The sequence below is a fragment of the Hypoxylon fragiforme genome (assembly GCF_022984875.1).
Source record: "Hypoxylon fragiforme strain CBS 206.31 chromosome Unknown GGS25scaffold_2, whole genome shotgun sequence".
Taxonomy (NCBI): domain Eukaryota; kingdom Fungi; phylum Ascomycota; class Sordariomycetes; order Xylariales; family Hypoxylaceae; genus Hypoxylon; species Hypoxylon fragiforme.
This window is the reverse complement of record NW_026054757.1, coordinates 3992652-4017827: the sequence shown is the minus strand read 5'-3', so window position 1 is coordinate 4017827 and position 25176 is coordinate 3992652. Positions and strand designations below refer to the sequence as shown.

The 25176-nt window shown below is 47.4% G+C and overlaps 7 protein-coding genes across 7 annotated transcripts; 2 read left to right on the top strand and 5 right to left on the bottom strand.

Moving 5' to 3' along the window:
* Positions 1-1175: 1175 nt before the first annotated feature.
* Positions 1176-1643, bottom strand: GGS25DRAFT_518778 (uncharacterized protein; the record flags this gene model as incomplete). Its single annotated transcript, XM_049263593.1, has 1 exon — positions 1176-1643. The coding sequence occupies one exon, from the start codon at positions 1641-1643 to the stop codon at positions 1176-1178; it is 468 nt and encodes a 155-aa protein (XP_049120662.1).
* On the bottom strand, positions 1272-3348 carry GGS25DRAFT_150246 (uncharacterized protein). Its single transcript, XM_049256387.1, has one exon. It carries the CDS (start codon positions 2809-2811, stop codon positions 1753-1755), a length of 1059 nt encoding a protein of 352 aa, XP_049120661.1. The 5' UTR covers positions 2812-3348; the 3' UTR covers positions 1272-1752.
* Positions 3349-4318: 970 nt separating this feature from the next.
* On the bottom strand, positions 4319-6226 carry GGS25DRAFT_478526 (uncharacterized protein). Its single transcript, XM_049259943.1, has 4 exons — positions 6028-6226; positions 5355-5815; positions 4724-5263; positions 4319-4661 (listed from the first exon to the last, which is right to left on the bottom strand). Exons 2-4 carry the CDS (start codon positions 5775-5777, stop codon positions 4572-4574), a joined length of 1053 nt encoding a protein of 350 aa, XP_049120660.1. The 5' UTR covers positions 5778-5815; positions 6028-6226; the 3' UTR covers positions 4319-4571.
* Positions 6227-7713, bottom strand: GGS25DRAFT_478522 (Tim17-domain-containing protein). Its single transcript, XM_049259942.1, has 2 exons — positions 6886-7713; positions 6227-6830 (listed from the first exon to the last, which is right to left on the bottom strand). Exons 1-2 carry the CDS (start codon positions 7528-7530, stop codon positions 6771-6773), a joined length of 705 nt encoding a protein of 234 aa, XP_049120659.1. The 5' UTR covers positions 7531-7713; the 3' UTR covers positions 6227-6770.
* A 161-nt stretch (positions 7714-7874) lies between these two features.
* Positions 7875-13547, top strand: GGS25DRAFT_478520 (putative death-receptor fusion protein-domain-containing protein). The gene is made up of 10 exons (XM_049259941.1): positions 7875-8020; positions 8095-8286; positions 8343-9175; positions 9236-10229; positions 10284-10514; positions 10564-10801; positions 10862-11166; positions 11221-11723; positions 11778-12511; positions 12581-13547. The coding sequence occupies exons 2-10, from the start codon at positions 8189-8191 to the stop codon at positions 13346-13348; spliced, it is 4704 nt and encodes a 1567-aa protein (XP_049120658.1). The 5' UTR covers positions 7875-8020; positions 8095-8188; the 3' UTR covers positions 13349-13547.
* A 2912-nt stretch (positions 13548-16459) lies between these two features.
* GGS25DRAFT_150172 (uncharacterized protein) lies at positions 16460-19318 on the top strand. Its single transcript, XM_049256386.1, has 2 exons — positions 16460-17105; positions 17162-19318. Exons 1-2 carry the CDS (start codon positions 16619-16621, stop codon positions 18745-18747), a joined length of 2073 nt encoding a protein of 690 aa, XP_049120657.1. The 5' UTR covers positions 16460-16618; the 3' UTR covers positions 18748-19318.
* A 578-nt stretch (positions 19319-19896) lies between these two features.
* GGS25DRAFT_478516 (uncharacterized protein) lies at positions 19897-25024 on the bottom strand. Its single transcript, XM_049259940.1, has one exon. It carries the CDS (start codon positions 24624-24626, stop codon positions 20403-20405), a length of 4224 nt encoding a protein of 1407 aa, XP_049120656.1. The 5' UTR covers positions 24627-25024; the 3' UTR covers positions 19897-20402.
* Positions 25025-25176: the final 152 nt, after the last annotated feature.

Genomic DNA, 25176 nt, shown 5'->3' with positions numbered 1-25176 from the left:
TTAAAACCTGGTAACCTCCTTGAAGTTGGAAGGCTCACAATGTTCCAAAATTCCAAATAGCGAGGGGCAGGGGTGGCCTACCCTAGGTATTGTACCTAGTATTGTACCTAGTATTGTACCTATGTATGTACCGTTCGAAGCATCAATAATTAGCGCGCTTACTATTAGCACGTGCTGCGTCTATCCGGACCATAGATGTTCCACTATCTCAGCCGCAACGACTTCAACGTAACATATGCAGGCATATTTACCTTTATTCTTAACAATCTACACTGATTTTGTGTCAAAAGTTCACACGAAAGCAAAGCAAGTTTTTATCATGTAGAAGGATCACATTCTCGATGCATTAAGATAGGAGAAAACCATCGTCATTATTATGAGACCTATGCTAGGAAAGAAAACCCTGGACGCCTATGCGCAACTGGGTAATAGTAGTGTGAAAGGAAGATGTTGAGCTGATTCTTTTCAGCATCAACAACTCCCATGACTTGGAAATAACTAGAGCCGTCCTTCCCCAGCCATGATTGTTGACCATTACCTAGCCAATACTCCGGGACTTGTGCATTTGCGCCCAATCTCCTAGGAGCAAAGCAGCGCGCGATCCTTGGTGAAAACCCCAACCCAGAAGATCCTGGGTATATCTCATTAGAGGGAAAACAAGGAGGGAAAAAAGGAAAAACACCCATAAGAAACATTCTCCCAAAAAGAGGGTTAGACTGATGAGCCATTTGGTGTCATTGTCGTAGTTCCACCTGCTGTATTATATTTGCATTGAAAAGCCTTCAGTGCAAGGTGGCAATGGTACCTTTTCGATGAATTAGTTCTTGAACGGGGCTTCTAGTCCTGGAGGGATTGACTACTACTAACCTTCTCGATCTTGGGACATTATTGCAGCAAGTCCATACTTATAGGTGAAAATGCGAGAAAAGTACCTATGTTGCGCATGAGTAAGTGTTGTGAAGGATGACAACAAGTTACAACTTACCAATAAACGAGAAGCCCTAGGAGAAAAACACATCCTTGTGTCTTGCAAAGCAGAATATCGACGTACGAAAATCTGTGCTTGGACGTTCATGCAAGTCGAGTTGAATAAGGAGTGGCTGGAAGAAGATGTTAGTTGACTAAGGCACATGCGTCGTCATCATCTAAAAAGATCTCTTACCGATTACATCCACTCACTCGGGCGTGCGGACGGCGTAGAAGACGCCGCCAGGCATGACGTACCAACGGCAGCCGTCGAGATTGTCAATACCAAAGCGGTTGCGAAGAGTCCACTCGCCATCAAGCTCACGGACGTAGTACATGCGAGAAGGATCGGGGTCAGCAGGAGCGATGTCCTGGCCCTCAAGGGCGCCGTTGTTCAAGGCAGTGTAGTACTGCTCCATCTGGACTTCAGTTCCAGTCTTGCCAATTCCCATGACGTCGGGAGCGACACCGCTGGGGAAGGCGCCGGGCATGGTGGCATTGGCTACCATTTGAGGCGGGAATACACTAGGCTGGGCGGCAGCCTGGGGCTGCTGGCCGACAACAGTAATGCCAGGCTGAGGCTGGCCCGGGGTCTGGACATAGATTGGCTGCTGGCCGCCCTGGTGGATGACAATGGGCACATTGCCAGTAGTGTTCAGAGTCTGGAAGAGAGACATGTTAGCTTTTGTGTGGAAAGGTAAGTGAGCGCAGAGATTAAAAAAAAGAAGACAAAAAAGCAAGACAAGAAAGTAAAGGAAAAAGAAAATCAGATGGGCGACGAGGAGTCTATCCGCTTGGACATGACAACGAGTACTCCAAACATAGGCACTTCGCCAGAGTATGGAGCGTACTTGCATTTACAGCATAGTAAACAGGTTGGGTCAGTCTAATATCTTGCTGGATGTAGTAGTGGATGGTTGGGAGAACCAATCCTCTGTTCGATAGACCATGAGTGATGAAGGTGGTATATACCTGTTGACCCGGGAATTGAGCGCCCGTCTGGACGGGAACATAGACGATCGAGGCGCCACCGACATTTCCATCCTGAGGCTGGGCCTGGCTGGTGGCGACGTAGGCCTGGCCGTCAATGATGATGTACTGACCAGCGGCCGTCTGGCTGTCGAAGCGAGGGTGATAAGTGTGTGAGATAGGACCGTTGGTGGTATCCGGGACGGGAGGCTGAAAGTGCTGGCCCATGTTGGGCATGCTACCAGTGGAATACGCCATTGCTAGGTTCTGTTGCTGGATGCCAGGAACCGATTGAGGAATTGTCTGGTGAGGTTGCTGATAAATACCTGGTGGCAGAAGAACGGTAGGCGGGACACTTCCTGGGAATTGATACTGGCCTGGTTGCTGTGTGTGACCAAAAGGCGTGTTTACACTGTGACCAGTGTAATTGGTACTGTAGACTAAGCCTCGGCCGGGGACGTTGGTAACAGTGTGGTGAAAACCAGGGGACGGGGGCTGATAGGTTGGCTGAGTGGGCTTGTCACTCTTCTTGTTTTGATCTTCAGCAGACTCAGTCGCGATAGATTTGCGCACTGAAATATCCTCCTCGTCTGGTACAATGCTGGGCTTGGGTTTGGGATTGGCTACGCCGGCACTAGCACTTGTGTGGTTGTGGGCGCAAGAGTGTGTGCAAGTTTGGGAGTGTGGAGGGGCACGAGTGTGGGGTTGAGGGTGAGAGTCTAGGCGAGAACGAGTGCTAGTATTAGGACGGGTATTGGCGCGCGTGTTCTCGCGAGTGATTTCGTCAGTATTCGCAACGGACGAACGACGACGTTGGTCCTGGAAATAATACTCCTTGTGTTGAGGATTTTGATGACTTTTGGAAGATGGGCTCATGATGGATAAGCCCAGAGGTGGTTATTTGACCGATGGGCAGGGACAACAACGATTGAAAGGGAAAGAAGAAAAGAGTGTGTTCAAGTAGTGAATCCCAATGCCTTGGATAGACCAAGTATGTCTTGCCTTTTACTTGGTTAATTACTTTCCAGGGAGCATGGGTGAGTGAGTGAAGTTGGAAGGAGGGCGGCGGAATTGGATTAAATAGAGATTGAAAATCACTACTAATTGAAAGTGAAGGTAGAGGGCGGAGGGTGGAGGAATATGAATGGATGGGAATGAATGGGAAAGAGGGAAAGAGGTGAATCGCGGTTAAAGCGAATGGGAAATGGGGGAAACGAATGGGACCAGTTTTGATTTTTGATTCTCGAGACTGTGCGATGGGTGGTCTCAAAGAAATCAGTGCTAAACTGGCGGGTAGGAAGAAGGAAGGAAGGAAGGTAGGTCCTTGGGTAGGTAAGTAGGTAAGTATGGTTAGTGGTACCTTGGATCCGTGACTTGCGTTGCGTGCCTTATAATTGTCCCCTGAGATACCAGGTATATACACAATATACACTGTTTGCTGCCATTCGCCCCTCGCCCCGTTGCCCTGGATGAAAATAAATGTCCCTTTGAATGGGCGACAGTGATGTCACTCACAGCCTCCGGGTGTAAAGAAAAGAAAGCGCTGTTTATTTACCTTACTTCAAGAATAATAACAGAAAACAAACAAAAATAACAGAAGAGTTCGAGAGTAAGAAATATTCTAATTATTTTCTTTTCACTTACAGCTTGGCTTTCTCCTCCTCTCAATTTCCACTGAGTTCCATTCCAGACATATCGGTAACCCTGCTGCTCAACAGGGTCTTCTTCGACAACGATATCCTTGACTCCCCAGCACGGGAAGCAGCACATATTGGCGTCTGATGTTGACTTGATGTGATATCTCTGGCGCGTCTTGTATAGGGTGAAGTTATAGGTGGTGATAGTGAGTGTGTGTTGAATGATATTTTTTCAAGTCGATATGATGAATCGAAGGTTGAATCGAAGGATAGCACTTGAGTTCTCCGTGTGGATTGTCAAGTATTATTGGAACTGGAGGCTGAATTCTCAAGGAAGGAGCGTTACGTGACTACTACGTACCTTTGTAGATGGCCAGAGAACTTGGAAATGTACCTACTATGTATGTAGATAACTTGGAAGTTCTAATACTTCCAAGTTCATGAATATGCTCACTTAAATCGATTGCTAGATTTGTGACTAGATACGAGTACCATCCGAAGTCTCTGTTTGCTACTGGTCGCGGAATTTACCTATCCTACCTCACCTTCCTTATACCAGCAATCTTTTCGTCCGACCACACCTCGTCATTAAGTACCTATCCTAGGTAAGTAACTATAGGATATTCCATCAAACAATACGGCTTGATCGGGTTAATCATGTATTAATTGCCTCATGTTCTCCTAGGTACCAGGAGACAGGTACTTAAGCACGGACTGAAATTAAAAGAGGAAAGGGGGGGGGGGGGGGGACAAGAAACAAGAGCAAGTATGGATCAATACAGTATTATTCTGAGATACCCGACGTTTACTGTTGATCTCTCACAATCACCAAAGACTCGTTGCCATGAATGCCCAGACAATGGGCCATCTTCAGTGCACCCTGATCTTCTCAATTGATAATTCCCATTTACACAAAGTCGACCTCCAAGATGAGGTCAGGCAAATACATCGGGCTCCGACAAACTCCAAAAAGAGTCTTCCGTGTCGTCCCAACTAAGCTCATGCTTGGTTTGTGGGTGGCTCTTTGGAGCGGCTGGCTTCGCGCTCGCGGTTTATGGCAACACGCATAGCCTTGTTAAGTTTCCAAGTCTGCCAACTTTTAGTTAGTCATTGATTCCGTTCTGCTTGATTGATTTGCTAGGATGGCTTACGCGAATAAACATAGGAGATGAGCCCTTGTCTTTGACCGACGAAAGCATCTTTTTATACTGTTCCTCATTGTCAATGGGTAGCCATAGCAGATAGACTGTGTTTGGATCGGCAAGGGGGCCTTCGCTGGCACACGTGTCTAACAATAGGTAGGACCAGCTGGCAAGCACCTCGCTGCTGAGTTTACGCTCCAGTTCCCACTCCATATACCGCTCTTCTTGTCCCTCCTCTGTGGCGGGCTTGACTGTCTTCGCCTCGGGAATATCGAGTAAGTCGCGATCGAGGCAGGTACGATTCGAAATACCAGCATGAAGGTATGGCTCAGCAACATCCTCGAGGAGTGCACGGAAGCAATCATGACAATACTCAGGTACGATTGGAGCCACGAAGGTTTCGACGTGAAGTGTATCGAAAGCAGTGATTCGGAGCATAGACATCTTCATCTTGCCTTTCTCGGGCTCCGGCTCTGGCTTAGGATCAGGCTTATTAGAAGTAGTCGGAAATACTTGATATAGGTGCTTGAACTTGACTATTAGGTCAATCTGGGAGAAACCAGTTAGCTAGGGGATTACTTTATGGAAATAGGTATATACCTAGGTAACTAGGTATCTAGGTACCTGGGTATGTATGTACCTTTGCTTGTAGGTTAAGCTCGCTTGTAGGTGGGACGTCGAAGATGGACTCGCAATCGAATGCGCACAGTCCTTCCTCATCAATCTCCTTCTCTAGCAATTTATTGACAGCGAGAAGGATTTTACGGTCTTCGAGTAGGGTCTGTATGCGCTCACGTTCTTCTCGTAGCTCTTGATCTGGACAAGGGAGATTGTCGAAGTCGATGAAATACCATCCCTCGTTGGGCTTCTCTTGCGCCCACAAAGCGTCTGGCGTTGCTTCTTGGTCTTCACCAAAATGCCATTGCTGCATGAAGAGCCCGTTCACAGGCTTCTCCTCGTTGACATTTTCCTTCGAAAGCCATGGCTTCATGAAATGGTCAATCAGTTGCTCCTTGATCTGTTTTGCCGCCTCGTAGTCGGCCGCAGAGGGTACCTCAGACATTGCTGGTTTGCAGTATTGAGTGATTAAGTCTGTAATGCCTGAATGTTCTTGATTGTCAGTGAGAAGTGACAGGTGAAGTGTATGTATTAGGTAGAACCCCCTCCTGATACTTCTGGACTATAAAAGGGCGAATGAATATTATACATGTAGGCATCTAGGTACGCTACACAATTCAGTGATGAAAAATGAATAAAGAAAGCATTAAACGTTGAACCTTGAAATACAGGACATGAATAGAAACCGCACATACATATCAGGCATGATGTCTATTTTGTACTGAGGTACATACGATAGTACTAGGTAGACATTGAAATGACCCCAGTGCTTCTAGACGGAACTTGAAATGTATACGCACCAATATATCGTATAATACTCCCATCAATGACTGAAGAAGCGTAGGCACCTAATACATTGGTAAGTACTCTAGGTACGATGTCCTACATAACCCATACGGGTTTCAATATTATAATCAGTGTAGATAATACATGTAGGTAAGTACTACTATGTCCTATGTAGATACATGGCCGTACTTGTAGGTGCCAACTTGAATCGTACCTAAGGTACACATGGATGGTAGCTGTCGATGGGCAGCCCCAACGCCTCTAATATTTTAATTCCTCCTCCCCTCAGGTACACAATCCTCAAGGTCCAGATGTCATACATAACGTCGTGGCCTTGATACAAACGGACTGAGGCTCGTTAAAATTTTAAAATCAATTCCGTGCCGTAGCTGACATGAACGCCTATCCACCCACGTCCGTGGATGCTTTCTATGCTTAACCGCCTATTTCATACACTTTGTCCAGCTAGAGGAGAGATCATCCATCGTTCACCACTAACCAAGTAGTGGATTTTATTCACAAAATTACATCGAAGTATCGTATGGCGCGGGGCCTCGTTTCGGGGCCCACTATCATACAACACCCCCATCCTCAATTTCCTTGTTTGAGCTGATAGTTCGTTTATACGTTAAACTAGCAAATGCTGTTGGATTTAAAGGTGTTGCTCGTGTCTCTGATCCTCCGAGGACAAGAGCAGAACCTTCCTAGATATCTAGTAAAAGTTAGTTATGTTCCGTCTATCGGATAGGTTCGGATTTCATTCATACCGCCCATGCTCCTGCGGCGGAAGCCACAATACCTCCGGATATCAGCATTGGCCGCAGTCCTCTTGTGCTCTTGAATATCATGCCACTCAAAGCTCCTGCTGCAATAGTATTCGCCGAGTCGTGTTTCCCCCTGATGTATCCGATGCCTGAGTTAAAGCAGTTGTAGGTGATTGCGATGACACCCGCAGAGTTGCCGAGGAACGGGCCTCTTCGTGTAACAGCGTTTAGAACCGAGTTCAGACGAAGCTTCGGTGGTTGACCAGCAGATCTTCTTAATCCTTCTTGGAGTCCCCAGGCACCTCCCAATGTCAGTGCTGAAAGATATGTGATACCAGTTCCATAACACAAGTCGTCGCTGAAGCCTCGGGAAGGGATGGCAGATTGCGCGCCGGGAAGGTCTGACAGAGCCGAATCCTCTAGGCTTAAGTACTCTAAACTTTCCTTGTCTAGGCCGGCGAGAGGATGTAAAAGAGATGGGTCGGCAAACTCGGAACTCTTCAAGAAGGAATCGATGCCTTGTGCTTCTGCTGGGTTAAAGGGAGTCGGGGTGAAAGTGTCGGTGGGTGTTGGCGTAGGCGCAGAGCCTGCATCGGCCGAAGAAGAAGAGGAGGACTTCCGTCCAGTAAGGGCACCCCAAAAGGACATAGCGATTAAGATGCGATAGCAAAAGTTTCGACAATATTATTTATATTCCAATTGTTGTAATAGGCAAGTCGCGACAGCGTTCACTTCTCCTAGTAAGTTGTTCACCAAGTTGTGAGTGAAAGGTGGGTAAGAAGATGACGAGATTTGATTTGAAGCTTTGCTAGATAAAAAAAAGATTAAAAAAATAGAACATTGAAGATTGATTTCCTTGCAGGGGTAGTGGGGGTAACTGGAAGAAAGGAGCCGGGATTGATATGTGGCCCGTGCATATCTGATAGGGCATTTAGATTTTTTTTTAGATCAAATGATTCAATCAATGTTGAATATCCTATGTACCTACGTACCTTTTCTACTTACTCAATTTACTCAATTTTCTTCAGCACCAGACTAACATTCACATGTTGGATGAATATTAAAGGTTTTCTTTCTCGATATTAAATATTGAAGTAATTGCATCATGAATTTCCAAAAATGAGATGTGTCTCTACAGGTAGGTAACTAAACTCATAACTTAAAATACTTCTTTATTTCCTCGCGAGGTTTACGTACTCATCTCTATGATAGTACCTAAATCTGGAACTATAGAAAACGGGGGGTAACGAAAAAAGGGGGGAGAACCTACACAGTCATCCAAAATTCTCACCAAATAAAACTTAAGATGGAATCACAAATACTGTCTAGCATCGGAGAGACTGGCTTCAATCCAAAACATGCTGTTATTTGGCTTGAAGACCAACCCGAAGAGTTACAGCTTTGGTAAGTCTGATTCAACTCCAAAAATATTGGTCCTATTATTCACATAGACCACCTAGGCAGTCCATCTTTGAAGAGCTTCTCCTTTTTGCTGCGAAGCCAAGACAATCATCTGGGAATGCTTGTGTAAAACTATATGGTTTTGTCGAGCAATGCTCTAAATCTACCAAACCCGGGTTAAGATCCTTTGCTTTCGCAGAGGACACTGCCCTGAAGCTCTTCAACTTCTTCATGGAATGGAATGAGCAAGATTCCCACCGATCTATGAGACTTATATTGGATTTCCTTATACACTCCATATCTAATAATCCCACACCAGAGACTGGTGCCTCTGTTAAGGTAGCTATATTGAACAATACCCTATCCACAATCACTCAGCAGTCATCCCGACCGTCCGTGAAATCTGCCCTGGTTGCTCTAGACCATTTGATCCAGAAGAAATTAGTATACCTATACAGCATTCTGGAGAGATTCAGAGAGATTCACAGTCTCCCCCCAGAGGATGACGCACTCTGGAATGCCTTCATTGCCAAGATTTTTGCCTGGATGGAACAGCATCACATGTGCCCTGTAGCTGGAAAGCTCCTCGTTACTATCTTCACTAGTCCTTGGTACGAAGACAGTGATATAACGCATCGACCCGAGGCCTGGCACAAATTCATATTCAGGGGCTTGGAGTCGAACTTGGAGTACCTTGAGCCAATTAAACATTACATTTTCGTCCCGTTGTTCAAAACGGATAGGCCTGGTGCATTGATGTACCTAAACCATCTCTTTTCCCTGCAAAAGCTCACCAAAAATGGCAGCGGCAGCTGGGACCTCAATTCAATGCTCTGGCTCGCCATGCTTGAAGAAGGGAAGAAGTTTGGAGTAGTAAATGAACCAGGTCGTGGTAAGCCCTCAATGTCAGACTTGTATATAAACACTAGAAGATTTGTTAATCAACATAAAGAATCGGAGCAGAACTCTGCATCGGCTTTCTATCTCCAAGCAGACGTGCTTGAGAGTGTCTTATGCCACGACTCTAATGAGGCGCGATCATCCGCCTTCTCTGTTCTCATTGCGTCACCCTCCACAACGAAACCATATACAGTAGAAGCACTAGAGCTCCTTAAACAACATTTGCCGTCATTCCACGAGGATGCCGAGCCGAAGATGCGCTACGACGTTTTAGGGCATTCAAGGAATATGCTAAAACGAATCCAAAATACCGTGGAGTCACTTCGGCGAGGAGAAGAACGGATTTCAAAGAAGACTGAAAAGCCGGGATCAAGTAAAGTGGCGAGTAAAAGTGCCCCTTCGACGTCTGCTGAAGAAGCAAAAAATCACGTTCCCGAAAAGCAACAGAACGACACTGTGACAAAAATGCGTGCCACGCTACGCCAACACGAAGACTTTATCTCCTGGTATATTGGGTTTCTCAGGAGTGAACTCGCTCCTACCACATCCTACCAGCGACATATAACCGCATTAAAGGCAATGGGGTTCATAATTCAGCCAGTACCACCTCAAGGGGGTGGCTCTTCTGAGTTAAAAGATTTACTGGTTGATGCAACATGGTTCCGCTTAAATTTGGATCTGATAATGGACCCCTTCGATGATGTTAGGGAGGTTGCAACTTCATTGATGATGTCGCTATCAATTGAAAGTAACAAGCCGGACTCACAAAAGCAGGTAGGTGTAGTAGGAAAGACGACCACCGAAGAGCTTCGAAGCTTTTGCCATAAGGCAGACGAACTTGCCAGGAGAACTGCTCGTGCTGATCACTCTGATGGTGCTGCTCGATCTTTCGAGCTCCTGTGCCGTTGGAGTTTGACTATGAGTGACCGACTTCAAATTCCATTTAAGGTGCTGTCAAGTCTTGAGGCTAAACTCTCCTCGGCCGAGCAAGATCTGGCAAATGCAGTACTCCAAGCTCCATTACATGGTAGCTTTGCGTCTCTTCGGTGAGTTCCCATCTAACACTTGATGCTAATATTTAAGTATTGATTGTGAGATAGCTATATATGGGGTTCGCTTTGGAATACCAAGTTTTCCGAGGCGGAGCTCAGCTTGCTAGATGAATTACAGAGCCGTGCCGTTATATGTTGTCAACGGATATGGAAAGCTGTACGACATGTTCTTTGCGATGATTCTCCCGAAGGCCACCTGCCAGAGGAGCTCGAGGAAGTTGAGGGTCTCGATACTAAGGACTTATTAAGCTACAGTTTTCGTGCAATCCATGAGTCCAGGTAAGATGCTAGACTATGTATGCTGAACTATGAGCTAAGCTTTCCTCAGCAACTTAATGCGAACAATAGCAAATAACGCTCGTCAAAGCCGTTCCAGGGGGCTTCTAGCGCCCTCTAAACATAACTTTGAGGAAATCGGACGGCTCACGTTCGATGAATTGTCAAACCTGCGACATCGAGGAGCATTCACGACTGTATCTCAGACTTTTACGACTTGCTGTCAATTGGTCAAGTGTTTCCCGGTTGACTCGAAGGATGGGCCAAGTTTGCTAGATGAATGGTACGAGGTTCGTAAAACTCGACTTCTTCAACGGTAGTCAAGAGGGCTTGCGCTAACTACTAGATAGGGGGCTCTTGCTTGCATCCACACGCAGGCATCAACCACTCGGAGATCTGCAGGTATCCCAGCTCTCATAGTTGGCATACTTTCATCTCATTCAGATCGCCCATCTTTTGAGGAGGTGATTCGTAATCTCCAGGAAATTGGTCGTCGACCAGCATTAGTATCCGAGACAGACGGGTCGAATCTGCCTCAAGTGCATGCTTTAAACTGCATTAAGGACATTTTCAAGAGTTCTTATCTGAGTAAAGGAGCAGGGCCGTATCTCACTGACTGCCTCCAGCTAGCAGTTGATAGTCTCAGATCAGAATTGTAAGTCCCATATAACTGATGCGATGCCTACCTTCACGCTAACTATATCTCCAGATGGGCGATTCGGAACTGCGGTCTTCTGCTTCTACGAAGTCTCATTGACTGTCTCTTTGGTACAAGTGAAAGCAAGGCTTCCATTGAGGGCGGTTGGGACGGCCGGACCATTAAGATCCCCTATCATAAGTTCAAGGCTCTCCCTTCACTTATCGTGAATCTTTTAGAGATGGGTCAGCAATCAAAGGGGGTCTTGATAGGGACACAAACGGCCGAGTCGGTCTTCCCGGCACTCGATATCATCCGCCGCGCTGGACCACCCGAGGAGTTCCGCGATAAACTCTACGATATCATTGCGTGGTACTTGGGAAGTCACATCTGGCATGTCCGAGAAATTGCAGCTCGGACCTTGTGTTCTTTTCTTCTCAGACCAGGCTGGTTGGAAGCCGTTACGAATCTCTTGGTTAGCTCTGGATCATCTGCAAACAAGCTTCACGGCGCGCTTCTAACCCTCAAATTCTTACTTGATCGGCTTGCTGAGGTCATGCCTGAACAACTTCGAGGTTAGTATCCCCTTTCTTCACCATCATGCTGGTGTACTAACATAAGGCTACTAGACCAAGATATACGTGCTGTCTATGACTTGCTCGTGAAACTACCTTCAATAAATCCCTATATTATCACATGTTCAGAAGCAAGGGCCGTCTGTATCGAGATTATCAACTTCTTGACAAGATTGAACTTTTCAGAAAGCCCGCGAGAAACAGATCTTGTGACCGGACTTTCGGGACTCAGCACTGACTTTGGTACAAGCACGGGGCCCTCGGCATTACTCGATATCAGACTTGGACAGGTAACTGTTCAGCATGTTCTTCAGCAATCCAGCACAGATATGGGTACAACTCTGGCACACATCTTGACGGCCGCTCTAGAAGGAGATATCAACGTTGCTTGCTCTATACTAGAGAGTATGCCTACTATAAATTCGGCAAAATCGGACGAAGCTCGAGCAAGCCAAGTTGACGCATACATACAAGTATGCCTAGCGACAGATGCCCCTGAGCCACGCACAATCGCCTTGGAGAATCTCTCAACCCTGATAGATGAAATGCTTTGCAACAAATCAGGGACAGTTCTAGGGAAAATTCCCACCAAAGAGGTTGTCGTGCAGCTGTGGGCGGATCTACACAGGAAGCCCATGAGCCCGAGTCTCTCGGATGCCATCATCCGGGCAAGCGGGCCCCTACTAGCCACCATCATTTTGCGATCTGATGAAACTGCCAGAAATGATACAGAGCGGTGGTTAAGAGCCTGGGGCGTAATGATGACTGATGCTGGAATCGCAGACAGGGTACGTGCATGTTGTACTATATTTAACCGCCTAGTCCACAGTACCTACTAACAATCAACCCGTATATAGACATTCGATGCACGCATGGCCGCTGTCAACGCCATGACTTCGTTCTCAGCAAGTCTGAACTTAGCTGCAGAAGCGACCCCCAATCCAGCACACCTCCCCTGGCTCCTAGCCCTATACGATGCCCTCAATGACGACGACGACGAGATCCGCGCTGCCGCTGCCGCCGCCACCACGCCCATCCTGTCGAACCAGCGCCTCGTCTCCGTCGAGGCGGGGAAGCGTCTGCTCCACTGGCTCGTGTCGCGCTACGGCGCCCTCGACGAGTTCAGAGCGCACGTCGCGTGTCGCATGGCGGGGCACACTCCTCCTACCCCTAACACCGCGCTACTGCTAGCCGACTGGGTCCCGGCAGAGGCGCAGCTCGCGGACGCCATGCGCTTCGACGACGCGCTGTTCGTCGTCGAGGAGCAGAACTTGTACGTCGACGAGGTGCGCGAGGCTCGTCGGTGGCGCGACGTCTTCTTGTCGCTGCCGACATCGCCTGCTACACCCAAAGCAACGCTCGAGGAATGGACGCTCGCGGGCCTGCGGACGCTGACGCGGATCGCGAGGATGGAGGGAGGCGATGGACCGCTCGGCTGGACGTCGAAGCCGGAGGTTTTTGCGATTTGTGCGCGGGTTTTGGTTAGTGGTGCTGCGATTGCTAGGGGTGGTGCGGGTGCGGATGGGGTTATGGGTGAGTTGCGCCGGTTTGGGGATGAGGGACGGGTGGCGGGGGTGAATGGGCTGTTGCTTGATATGTGTGTAGAGGGGTTGGATGGTCGGTGATGATAGTGGTTGTCGTTGTCGTAAGGGGGGAAAGGGAAAAGGGGGTGGGGAAAGGGGCAGGCTTTGGCGTGGATTAGTAGGGGGGTGGGTGGTTGTGGTAGTTACCCCCCCCTCTTTAATGGAGGAATTTTCACAGCTCATGACATGTCCTTGATAGTAAAATCTTCATATTCAAGATGGAATACAACATTATACCTACCCTTGTCCACCACGTGGATTGTATGTGGCTGGGTACGTAGGTATCTTTGCATTTTAGTAGGAATTTAGCGACGGCGCGGCGAGTATCCTGTTCGCGAAGGAATTCAACCCACTTCTCAAATTTCCATCTGTCACGAGGCAAAGCCTAGAAGACGCAGAACAACATCGTTATTGCGCGGGGATCTCCAACGCCTCTCCGGGGAGTATGGAAGCTACATACCTATACGTGTAAGCTGTGTCTAGTCCCCCATGTAGCTCCCAGGTAGACCCTTGACACAATGTCTTTTGTGAGGCATTGCGGGTAAGTGAACTCAACTTTGATGAAGTGATGAGATAGGTAAGACTCACATGCTATCCAGTTAACAAGAAGATTGGGTATAAATTGATGGCTTAAAATTCTCAGGCTAGGTACCTATCCAATGTATACCTAGGTATAATGTTGGCCGCGATAAAACTAACCGTTCACATCAGGAGGGCAAGCACTACGCCACGTACAAAATTCCAGCCCAGAGGGACCGGTTTCCATGTCCCTGGGCTCCTTTAAATAATGATACCAAGGCTAACTGCCTTCCTTCCAGAAAAAAACCCTCTATCTAAAATGTCTGGAAGTATGTTTAGGCCCTTCGATAGGCCTGAAAATAACGACGTTATCACGGGAATAACTATAGACCTATATGTTAGAAGGGTATACAAAGACCCTTGTGACGCATCCAACTGACAGGCTTCTACCATTGTTAGTATAGCAATATTGCCAATCTTGGGCGGGCTAGGTTAGGTTAGCGATTTACGTGTAATGGCCTAGTTTATGTGGCAGTGGTGACCATAAACTTGACCAGCGACTTGACTGTATAAATCATTTAGTAAATTTCAGTAAGAACACCCTCAAAGCCTTGCCAGGTACCTACGTATATAGTGCTCGTTATTCATAGAGAAGCATTCAACTTGTTGTATTGTTAGTTTAGAACGTGAGCTCAAATTGGCCACAAGGCATACTTCATTTACCTCAAGCTGATTCCTTTAAACCCCATTACAACACCCACATCGTGATAAATGGAAAAACTTGTTAATTCGAGAGTGAGAGCAACGAGGTCACGACAATGAGGGTGACTGTCTGAGGTGAACATAAATAGCTCCCAAGTCCCAGCTATGGATATGGCCAACCGACCACATCAAACGCATACTTTCTACTCTCTAATCTTGACTTCCATTAGAATTTTCTTGAATACCAAAACAAGCTGGTCTTATTTTCAAAGCAGATTATCTGGGCTAATCTTAGCTTTCCATTTCCATTCGAGTGAAATCATACAATTCTACTGCTCTCACTCGCATTTACGTCCAACGTACTCAGAGGTGAGTTTTGGACCACTTTGACTCACTGGGTAAATATGAATGAATACCTGGTTAACAGAAATAATATAGGCTTCGATTGCCATGGCTGGCATTGGGCAGTATAAAATTCGGAAATGCGAGACAGCAAAGGAGAATGAAATGGAATGGCTTCAGGAGATTCTGGCTACGCCCTTCTCTATTCTTACCGTTAGACTTGTCGGTGTCTGGCCTGTTTTAGGAATGCCAGTCCCTTCTCGACCACCAACTCCGGGACCGCCACCAAGGTTAGTTCGTAGCTACCCTCTTTGTTATAGACCGAGTACCAACCCCCTACTTAGTGATGGGTCTATCATGAAACTTGACTTCACATCTTATGGACCTCTTATATATCTTATCACTTCCTCGCATCGTATTCCTCAGCCATTTCAGTTACAAGAACTAACTCCGTATCATACAGGCCAGCACCCATACCTCCGCGACCGAATACGCCCACTCCACCGCCTAGCCCGCGAAATCCTATCGAGGGCATGGCTTAAAACTCTTGAGAAACTGTCAAAGCATAGTGCCATCCTGTCACCGAGTCAGCCTTTATTCCGTTACGGGTAGCTTCATCTTCAAGAAGTGGAAGAATCTACAAGCTCTCTCCTTAGTTATGCCCAAAGGTCACTAGGACCTACGAGCGCCTTACGATCGTTACAATCACATAAATCGAAAAACCCTCGCCGGTAGCGCCGGCTAGGACTTGAAGAAGTTGGGATAGAACCCACCATGTTTTCCCCTTTCATATACATCTGCTGCTCCTGTCCTGTGATGTGAATCTACCATAGAGTGTCATGCCCTAGGTGAACGATATCCATAAAAAGGAGCTAATGCGATATTATCGAAATCTCTGCATAGGTATGTATGTACAGTATCATATGAATCCCCAGCTACCTATTTGATAGTAGGCAATTTTAGACATTAACTAAGACTATTTTATGAGCTCGTTGTCTTGTTGGAAATCTTATAGGTATTTATTGTATAGCATATTGTACATATGTACTACTAGGTACTACTAATGTTACGTAATTATCATAACCAAACTGCTAAATTTAGTGTAACATCGTAAACTGGATTCAGGGGTCTCCATTTCTCCAATTTGGTTGGCCTCTTTTTGTGGTGACGTCAAAGGTTCATATCCGATAGAATGCGAGAGTCGGGCTAGCCCCAGACGAACCACTAAATTTATTAACTTTAAAGCGTTAGCTACCTCCCATGTGCCTGGGTAGGGAAGCAGGGAAGCAGGGAAGCAGCCACTCAACAAGAGAGATAGAGATAGAGAAAGAGGCCACCTGCGTCTGCGTGCATCTGCAAACCGAACGACATTGAAATTGAGACTGAAATTGAAACCATCATCATCATCATCATCATCATTAACTACCTAACTATCACCACAACAACCTCTTATGACCCTAAAAAATCTTGGAAATATATTTATTATACCAATTCATTCACATCCTATTATTGCTACCTACCAATCAACCTTTTTTATTTACCTTTTATTTTCCTAGGCTTCACTACTTCTATATGTATTATTTTACCTAGAGCGCTGTTTGCGCATAGAATGGAATTGTTTAAATCGCAATTGCAACGGCCGACTTGGCGTTTTTAAATCCACCATCGTTCATCCCAATCCTTGATAGCTTCGTTCAATCATTGAACCCACCCGTGTGTATATCCAAGGTACTGACGAAGGTATAAATAATGTCCAACGCCCACGAGCCCCTCAAGGCCCTTGGTCCTATCAATTGGAGTGACCTTGTCCCAGATCAACTGGATACTTTCTTGAAAAACACATTTACCCATGCACAGTGCATAATTGATTCTATCCCGGTGTCCCCGACCTCTTTCCCACAGAAAATAGACAAGTCGCGATCCACCGTTGACTCGAACTCGTCCGATAAGATCAAGGCTTTGAACAAAGACTGGAGAGAAGTCAAGGTCAACCCACGCGAAAACCCTCTGGGTCTAGACGTCTACAAGCTTGCTGCTAAGGACGGGAAGGGCGCTTGGTTTGCAAGACGTAGTGTTCACGATAACTACACCTTTGAAAAATGGAGACTGGGCATGGAGAAGGAGCTCGACGAGAGCATGAAGGTGCAAGGCAAGCCGGGTGATGGGAGTATACGAGGCATAGGGGCCGACAGAAAGGTTGTAAACCAGACTGTACAAAACACTGGCAAAATGCAAGGTAGGCTCTACGTACTATTGCTCCGTCTGCTAAACTTTGCTTATCAGTCTATCTAGTCTATCAATTGTCAGCTCAGTTCCCGGGACCAACCACGCCTCGAGACTTCGTCACTCTATTGCTAAGTTCGGACTCTGTCGACGATGCACCCGGTACGCCCAAACATTTCATGCTCGTGTCAAAGCCATGTGTACATCCCGAAACTCCTCCGCGCCAAGGCTACATTCGTGGTCAGTATGAATCTGTCGAGTTCATCCGCGAGATTAGAGTCGAAAAACCCCTACGAAAAACTCGGTCCTCCATAGATCTCCCCAACGATGGGTCTAGGTCGTTGCTACGGGATAGTGCTGAAAATCTTGGCAGAGAAGCTACAATTCGTTCAGCTCGTCAGGCAGCCGACTCTGCATCTGCAACCACGGATGATATAGGAAGAAAACGAGGCAAAACTGTCGGGGCCGCAGACGCTTGTGACGACCGGGAAGATGACGACGATTATGAGACTATGATAGAGTGGTTAATGGTCACCCGGAGTGATCCTGGCGGCAGTGTACCGAGATTTATGATAGAGAGGGGCACGCCGCCTGGAATCGCCGGAGACGCTAACAAGTTCATCAAATGGCTTTCGTCCAAATCCATGGATGATTTCGCAGAAGATACCGAAGAGATGGAACCCGAGCAAGACGAATCGGAGATTAAACAGCCAACACGGGAGACGACAGCTTCAATGAAGCCCACGTTAAATTCTGCCAATACTCCAATTGCCCCACGATCATTGACCATCGAACAAAAAATGGAGGATCATCCTAACCCTACCGGATTTTATGGCATGATAGCGAATGCTTTAAATACGGCAGCTTCGGCGGCAGCTTACCGCATTCCTAACCCCTTTGGGCTAGTCGAAGGCGCAGAAATCAGCTCGACTGACGTCTCCGAACCCCTGAACGATGATACCTCATCCATTCACAGCTTTCACAGTCTAGAAGCCGAAGGAATCGATCAAATTGATAATGCGTCGCCCAAAGAGGAGGGAAGTTCTACACAACTCACGCCTTCAATTACAAATGGCGGCGCGGAATCTATGCGCTCAACTGACTCTCTTGCGCGTTCGACTGCGCCTTCTCAGCATGAAAAGGAACTTAGAAAGTTGGAGGATCGCAAACGGAAGATGGAGGAGAAACTCAAGCGGGCACAAGACCGAGCACTCGCCAAGCGAGGCAACGAGAACGCCGCTTCTGAACGTGAGGAGGCTGCGGCCCAGAAACTTCGCGAGAAACACGAACGTGAGATAGCAAGACAGCAGGAAAAATACCAGCGCGAAATGAAGAAGTTAGAAGCCAAACGGGCGAGCGAGCAGAAGAAGGCGGAAGAACGCCGGCGCAAGACTCTAGAGAGGGAGGAAAAGAACAATCTGGCAATGGAGCTTGATAAAGTTAGAGCAGAGCGAGATATAGCCCGCAAGCAGATCGATATCTTGAAGGAACGGATGGGCGATCTACAAACGCAAAACACGATGCTGGTTGCAAGGCTAGGGCGGGAGGGGATCGCGCTGGACGGAGAAGATTTGGTCGGGCCCGGCATAAAGCGGTCCATGACGGATCAGACTCCCGATCGTGAGAATAGGAGGGTCGAGGGCTTGTATTCGTAGACAGAGGGCGATGGGTGATGGTGCAACGCTATACTTGAGCTTGGATTTGAGGCTAGAAGTTAGAGAAGACGATGTGCATGCGATTACATGGATTCTGTGGACTGGGGTTGATTGATGATACACTTAGATGCAATCCCCAGATGGTGGTAGATCTTAGAGGCATGTAGGTATATGAGGTTGAAGTTGAGGGGCTTTGGAGAAAAGGGGGGAGGCGAGTGAACGTGTATGTGTGTGTGTGTGTAGGATACCAATTTTTTTGTTGAGCAAATGGAGTATTTACTAGGCACCTACCCTAGGTACATAGGTAGGCAGATAGGTAGGTTAAACATCAATATCTTCCGACGTCGTCGACTTCATGAGATGTCTAAGTTAGACTTGTTGTGGGGGATGACTTAAGGGGTGAGATTGGAAGTATTGAACATAACTGAACCGAACCGATAGGGGCTACTAAAATTGCCCCACCTACCTACCTAGGTACACATAAGAAGTTGGCTGCGAGTAAGCCCATGTGATATCTATCTATATACCTAGGTAGGTACCTAGTTAGCTATTTATAAGGGGACCAGAAGGGGAAAAAAAAAAAGAAAAGGTATATCCTCCGACCAACCCTTATCATCATCACGCCTGCCGCCGCAGAATCAGTAGGTGCCTAGTCAGAGCTAATATTCACTCGCTGGATGTCAAGTTGACTCTCCAATCGCCTTCAGACTGGCTCGAGCCCCTGACCCTTTGAGTTTGAGTGAGCAAGTTGTGTCGTCTCGTCGCCATACCTAGGCGACGAACAGACTGCGTGCTAGACACTTTAGTTACCACTCAGCCATTGGCCATTGGCCTGTTTGCATTGTCATGATCATGACTACTTGTTGAGATCGTTTATATACATGTTAGGTAAGTAGTACCTAACTATAGTAAAGATAAGGGTGGCGATGGTAGGTACCTAGGTTAGTAGGTAGGTGTAGGTGGGCTGGCAAGGCTCCCTCCCCCCTTTTCATCGTTATCAGGCACCAGACACCAAACACGGACAACTAACTGGCTCTTCAGACTTACCATGTAGGTACGTAAATAGGCGCCCACGACGTAGTAGTACATATCTACTAGGCCAGGGGAGGGATGTAAAATAACCAAGGAGGTACGCTAGGTAGGTAGGTATGTGTGTATGTATGTATGTATGTATCATTATATAATTATCATATACATATAGCCAGCATCCATGTAAACAAACGAACGCGTCATGTGTACCCTACCTGCCCACGTACATAGGCATCTGTCCTGTGTATAACACGATATAATACTGTATTGTACATCACCCTTTCGCCCCCTTTCCATCTCTTCTTTTCGCCTCCTTCATTCTTAGTGTTCTTTCCTCGTTGCAAACAGAAGGTACCAAATACTTGTCCATGAACCTTCAAGTAGTTAGGTACTGCTATGTATTATATGTATCATATCCTAGTTTGTATGTAGGCATGTGCCTAGGTACGCTGTGTATGCTGTATGTATGCCACCCCCCCTCTCTCTACCTCTTCGCTTTAACCGCCTATTGAATGCTGATGTCCTATAAAGTATCCTATCTTCTATCTCCACCTTCTTCCCTCCCTAAGCTACCTGCTTATTCCCTTTCTTTACCACGAGTAATACGTAGTATATAAGACTCAAGTCTAGAATGCAGCTGATACGCGCATGTTCTCCCTCTCCTTTAGTAGATCCTCGCGATCAACCCTGCAGCTACCACAGTACTCCTCATGCCATAGCTTTAGACTCTCGCGCCGAGCATCGTCCTTACTCTTGTCACCAGTATTACTTTGGAGGACTTTCTGTACGTCGCTGTCATCTCCTTTGGTACCACTACTATCCGACGAGCTGTCGTTCCACGCCTCGAGCACGGTGCCGACTTGCTCGCACCGATGATTTTCGTCGAGGAGCCAATTTTCCCACTCGGCTTGTAGGGCCTCGCGCTCGACGCGGTTAACTACGCGCATAGCCACCAGTAGATCATGGCGGTAGGAACCTAGCTTCTGTCTAGTTTGACGGAGTCGCCGCGCCGTTGCCCTGCTTGAGCCCCACGCAAGCGAGGTCCCAGCGTACTCACTTGGAGCGTCAATGTCGGTGCTATTGGCGATAGATTGGAAGGTAGCATAGCAGAAACTGTCCTGGGGCGATGCGGGTTGTAGCGCTGTACTTCGGACCGCTTCATCTAGATCTGCTATGTAGATGGCCTTGCTCATGACTACGTTCGGGGAGACACCGATACGATTCATGAAACTTGCCGCGCGCCGCTCGCTCAACCAAGTCGAAGTACCCTGGGATGAGAATACAAGATTGGTAAACACGCTGAACCCGAGTAGGACGAGGATGAGCCGCTGTGCTGAGACTACATCCCATAACTTTTTTACTCCCGCAAATGTCCACATCATTAGTGATGAAGCGACGCTGTCGGCAAAGGACCTGATAGTCTCTACTAGCATTGAACCTAGAGTACGAGGGTTGATTTGGGTCTTCTTAGACATGCCAGCCTCTCCTGGCGTGAATACCACGACTTGCGTCTGCTGCCCAACGTTGCCATAAACTTGAATTGCTCTCTTGGTACGACTTTGGTGGCCAAGTTTCCGAACTTGATCCGTAGCCACCTCTGCGAGCTCTTCAGCATCCTGACTAGCATCGTCCATTGCTTGTCGTTCTACCAAATTTTTGGCTAGTGCCGGTGGTTTCGACCATGCCACTTTCGTGAAAATTGTCAATTTGCACTTGGATTTCGCGACGTGCGTTATGACAATCTTCGTTACTAACTTAAAGCCGTGTGCGTGTGGTAGATGCCATGGGGTCTTCGTATGGGTCACAACGTACGTAACGTGATCACTAAATAAGTCAATTGTCTGTTGGTCTGTGACCTCTTCAACCCGCGCCCGACCTAGCCTCGTGGTGTAGTTGACCTTGAAGCGGAATTGCCTCTGCATCTTTCCAGCCTCGTTCTTTTGCCAGGGGCCTTGGGCAATATGCTGAGCCCTCCGATCAAAATAGAGCTTAGGGAAGACGAAGCTCTTATCTCCGAACAGTATATGGAAACATGCTTTGGCGCTGATTTCGAACGACCGTTCGGCAACTAGTTTTTGCATGTCTTCGGGTTCGTAGATAACCGGATGGGCTGGAAGCTGGAACTTCGGAAGAGGTTTTCGCGAGAATTTGCTTCGTGACCTATGGGCAGGGTTGCGGTATCTAGGACTGACTGCTCTACCCGCCGCTGTGCCGTCGTCAATAGGAGTATGCTCGGATATCTCCTCCCAGCTTCCTACACTGGGACTTCTTCTATCGAGTTCTTCCTTTTCTTCTAGATTAATGAGTGCCATAATGAGTTCTGGTAATTCCATAGGCTCTTCGGCTTGTAAGTCATCCATGAGAAGATTGAGACGAGCGTATAGAAGATCAAGATCCTCAAGGAAAGTCTTGATGGTGATCCGGCTGTACCCGGTATCATCCCTCCCCTGACTTAGGTGTAGAAAAATGAAATCGCAATCTCTACCAGGTGCAGCTGTCACTTCCGCGATACTATCGAGATTGATCGTGTATGTAACGACGAGACCCATTTGGTGCCCGTAGAAATACATATTATCCGAAGTGACGTAGATTCGCCCATCGCTAGCCATCGCTGGTGTATCGCGGTTAGCTTCTGAGGTACTACTCCAAGAAGCCCGAAAGACCAAAACCAGTTTTTCATCCAGAGGCACACCTGGGAAAAGCAAGCGAAACTGTGCTGAGTTCGTCTTGAGCTCTATGGGGTAGTTCGCTGGGAAGGTCTCTGGCGGTGGCTTTTCTGGAGTAGGCTGAACAACCTTCGGGTGGTTAATTCGGCCATCCATGCTGATAGCCTTCTTATGTATGGAGGATGGACTCTTAACCTCCTCATTGTCACCAACTACAGTCATCTTGATGGATGGCGAATTAGGCCCGAATGGATCATCAAGATCCTGGTCTACTCGCTTAGTCCTGGAGAAGTAATCATGTCCCCAGGCATTGCTTCCCCAGTAGTTGGCCATAATCGCAGTTGGCAACAATTGCGAAGCACTCGCGCTGAATATTCTATCACTGCTATAGACAACGGCCGTCTTACTAAGATTGGTCGTTGCAGGCGGCTTTGCTAACGTCGAAGGCGCGAGGCTTCCCGGGTGTTGTTCTGGTCCGCCGAATACTGGCCCTCCTCCTTGTGACTGTTGCTGTTTGGTAGTCACCGCTGGATATCCTGGTAGCAACCCATGACTGGCAGATATGAGACTAGCGATCCCCCCAGTCGGGGCTTGAGACGGGATAGGCCCCATGTCTGTGCCCGAAGTGAAAGCAGCCTTTCGATGGAGGTCGAGCTTCTGCATAATTCTGGCCGCATGTTCACGACTACTCTCGCCCTCCTCACGGGCGAGAGAGGTCACAGAGCGTTTGGGAGGAGCTGATGTAATTTCAAAACTTGGTCTAGGTATAAGTCCAACTTCGGGCGCCGGAGCTGGTAGGGCACCGGGCCGCTCAACGGGTGCGGGTGCGTCTTCAACTTGAACGTCTAATGTTCTAGCTGAAAATTCTGGAAGTGAAGATGGAGTGATGGAGAAAGCCGGATCGACTCCGCCTGGCAAAGACGAGCTATCCCTCTTAACGCTCGCTTCAAATGCTGCCTTCTTCGCAACCTCGAAAACCTCGAGCCACTCCATCAACTGTGCTTGCGTTTCAGCCTGAAGTAGTAAAGTCTGGTTCTTGGTCTTGACCTCAAAACAAAACCGACGTTCCTCTCCCACAGCAGGTTTTGCATTACAGAGAAGAACACCAATCTCATCACCTTGCAAGACTCCTTGAGGACCATTGACAAGCCATCCAAATATGCCATCGCGGCAGTAGTACCATCTTCGGATCCAATTAGTTCTGGAAGGCTTGCCAGTTATCGTCCGTAAGAAAAGCCAGCCCTGCTTCTCCGTAATCACTGCGGATTGCCCTGTTGTAGTCACGTTCATGGGTCCCCTGGAGCCTATAAACGGTACAGTGGAGGCATTATAGTCGTCTATTTCCCGTGAAGGCTTGAGCGCTGCTAATGTGCTCTCACCAATGTCACGTCGTGCTATCTGCAATTCGCGTTTGAAAGCGGGCTCAGACAGCTCCATGTCCTTTGACCATCCTCTCACCCGATCCATCTCGTAACCATATTTCCCGAAGCTTCCAGCAGCATCACGGGACCTTTTTATCTCGCGCCAAAGATCACAAGATATCCGTACCAGCAGCCTGTCAAGATTAAGGCGAAATTGTGGTGCATAGTAGCAGAAGTCCATAGAGGCCTTTAGGTAAGCCTTACGAGTCTCATATACAGAAAAAGCATCTTCGCGTAAAGACGAGGGCTCCTTCGTCTTAGACTGACTGACGTAGCGAGCTAATGTGGTATCAAAAGCCTTTTGCGCCTGCTCCAATGTTCTTCTGGTGTCTTTGAAATTCCGTAGATCGGTCTGGATAAAGTTACGTATTGGCTCTGCCGACATAGTATCCATCTTCCTAGCCGTGTTCAAAACCTGCGTCCACCATTCTCTTGACCCCTCACTGAACCGCTTAAGCGCCAGGGCGGCATAGTCGTTGTCGACGGCATTGATACTGGGTGGTGGGATGGCCTTGTTTAGATAGCTGTTGATAGTTTCTTCCAAACCTAGCAAGTCGTGTGATAGCTTGGTGGTCGTCCTCACGTATCCTTCCAACCATCTTTCAATCACATCGACTTGTTCGGCGAAGTATAGGGCAGCAGCACGAAAGGAAGGAGAATCGAGACCAGCCTCATGGAGAGTAACGGGAATGGAAGGATTTGGATATTTGGTTGGCGGAGGAGGTGCCGGTGTAGGAGGCCCGGAGCCAACAGCGGTGGCCATATCTAGGCACTATTTACTAGTATCTTTGGTCCTTGGTAGGTACTGACAAGAGTATCGTGGAAAGGGGTGTATGGTTCGGATTTATTATTGCATTGGATTATATTTCGTTTCGTTACGAGGCTATGCCTTAAAGCTTTGGGCAGTTAAAAGAAGATGAGTCGGGATTGTTCACACAACGCGTCGTTTGTCGATTGTCCAGTCAACCAGGGTTTCTGCTCAATTGGTATGTAATTCCGCCTTTTATGTCCTCATGTCGCTTCTTAATTTCCCTAGCTTCAAGTGACCCATCAATTTCATTGTTGAGCCTTAAAAGGGGATTTCGGGTGGAACTCTTGTTGACTTGTCCAAAGTTGTTTTAAGTAGACTTACCGCTGACATCAATACATTTTACAGATGCGATGGCAGCGATGCAATGTAACTGTTACATAACTAACTTACATACCTACTGTAATTTAAGTACTATGTACTATGTACTATGTAGTGCATAGTACTGCATACATCCATAGTACCATCATCCATGCCGATACCCACTATCGGATGTCCCGGTGTT

What these genes read in the sequence shown, in the direction of transcription:
- GGS25DRAFT_150246 (XM_049256387.1), bottom strand. Translation starts at nt 2,811, where the DNA reads ATGAGCCCATCTTCCAAAAGTCATCAAAATCCTCAACACAAGGAGTAT.
- GGS25DRAFT_478526 (XM_049259943.1), bottom strand. Translation starts at nt 5,777, where the DNA reads ATGTCTGAGGTACCCTCTGCGGCCGACTACGAGGCGGCAAAACAGATC. An exon ending in AGCTTAACCTACAAGCAAAG is followed by an intron (nt 5,264 to 5,354) that starts GTACATACATAC and finishes GGTTTCTCCCAG; the next exon opens with ATTGACCTAATAGTCAAGTT. An exon ending in CATCTCCTATGTTTATTCGC is followed by an intron (nt 4,662 to 4,723) that starts GTAAGCCATCCT and finishes AAAAGTTGGCAG; the next exon opens with ACTTGGAAACTTAACAAGGC.
- GGS25DRAFT_478522 (XM_049259942.1), bottom strand. Translation starts at nt 7,530, where the DNA reads ATGTCCTTTTGGGGTGCCCTTACTGGACGGAAGTCCTCCTCTTCTTCT. An exon ending in CCGCCGCAGGAGCATGGGCG is followed by an intron (nt 6,831 to 6,885) that starts GTATGAATGAAA and finishes AACTTTTACTAG; the next exon opens with ATATCTAGGAAGGTTCTGCT.
- GGS25DRAFT_478520 (XM_049259941.1), top strand. Translation starts at nt 8,189, where the DNA reads ATGGAATCACAAATACTGTCTAGCATCGGAGAGACTGGCTTCAATCCA. An exon ending in GGTAGCTTTGCGTCTCTTCG is followed by an intron (nt 10,230 to 10,283) that starts GTGAGTTCCCAT and finishes ATTGTGAGATAG; the next exon opens with CTATATATGGGGTTCGCTTT. An exon ending in CGTGCAATCCATGAGTCCAG is followed by an intron (nt 10,515 to 10,563) that starts GTAAGATGCTAG and finishes AGCTTTCCTCAG; the next exon opens with CAACTTAATGCGAACAATAG.
- GGS25DRAFT_150172 (XM_049256386.1), top strand. Translation starts at nt 16,619, where the DNA reads ATGTCCAACGCCCACGAGCCCCTCAAGGCCCTTGGTCCTATCAATTGG. An exon ending in AAACACTGGCAAAATGCAAG is followed by an intron (nt 17,106 to 17,161) that starts GTAGGCTCTACG and finishes CAGTCTATCTAG; the next exon opens with TCTATCAATTGTCAGCTCAG.
- GGS25DRAFT_478516 (XM_049259940.1), bottom strand. Translation starts at nt 24,626, where the DNA reads ATGGCCACCGCTGTTGGCTCCGGGCCTCCTACACCGGCACCTCCTCCG.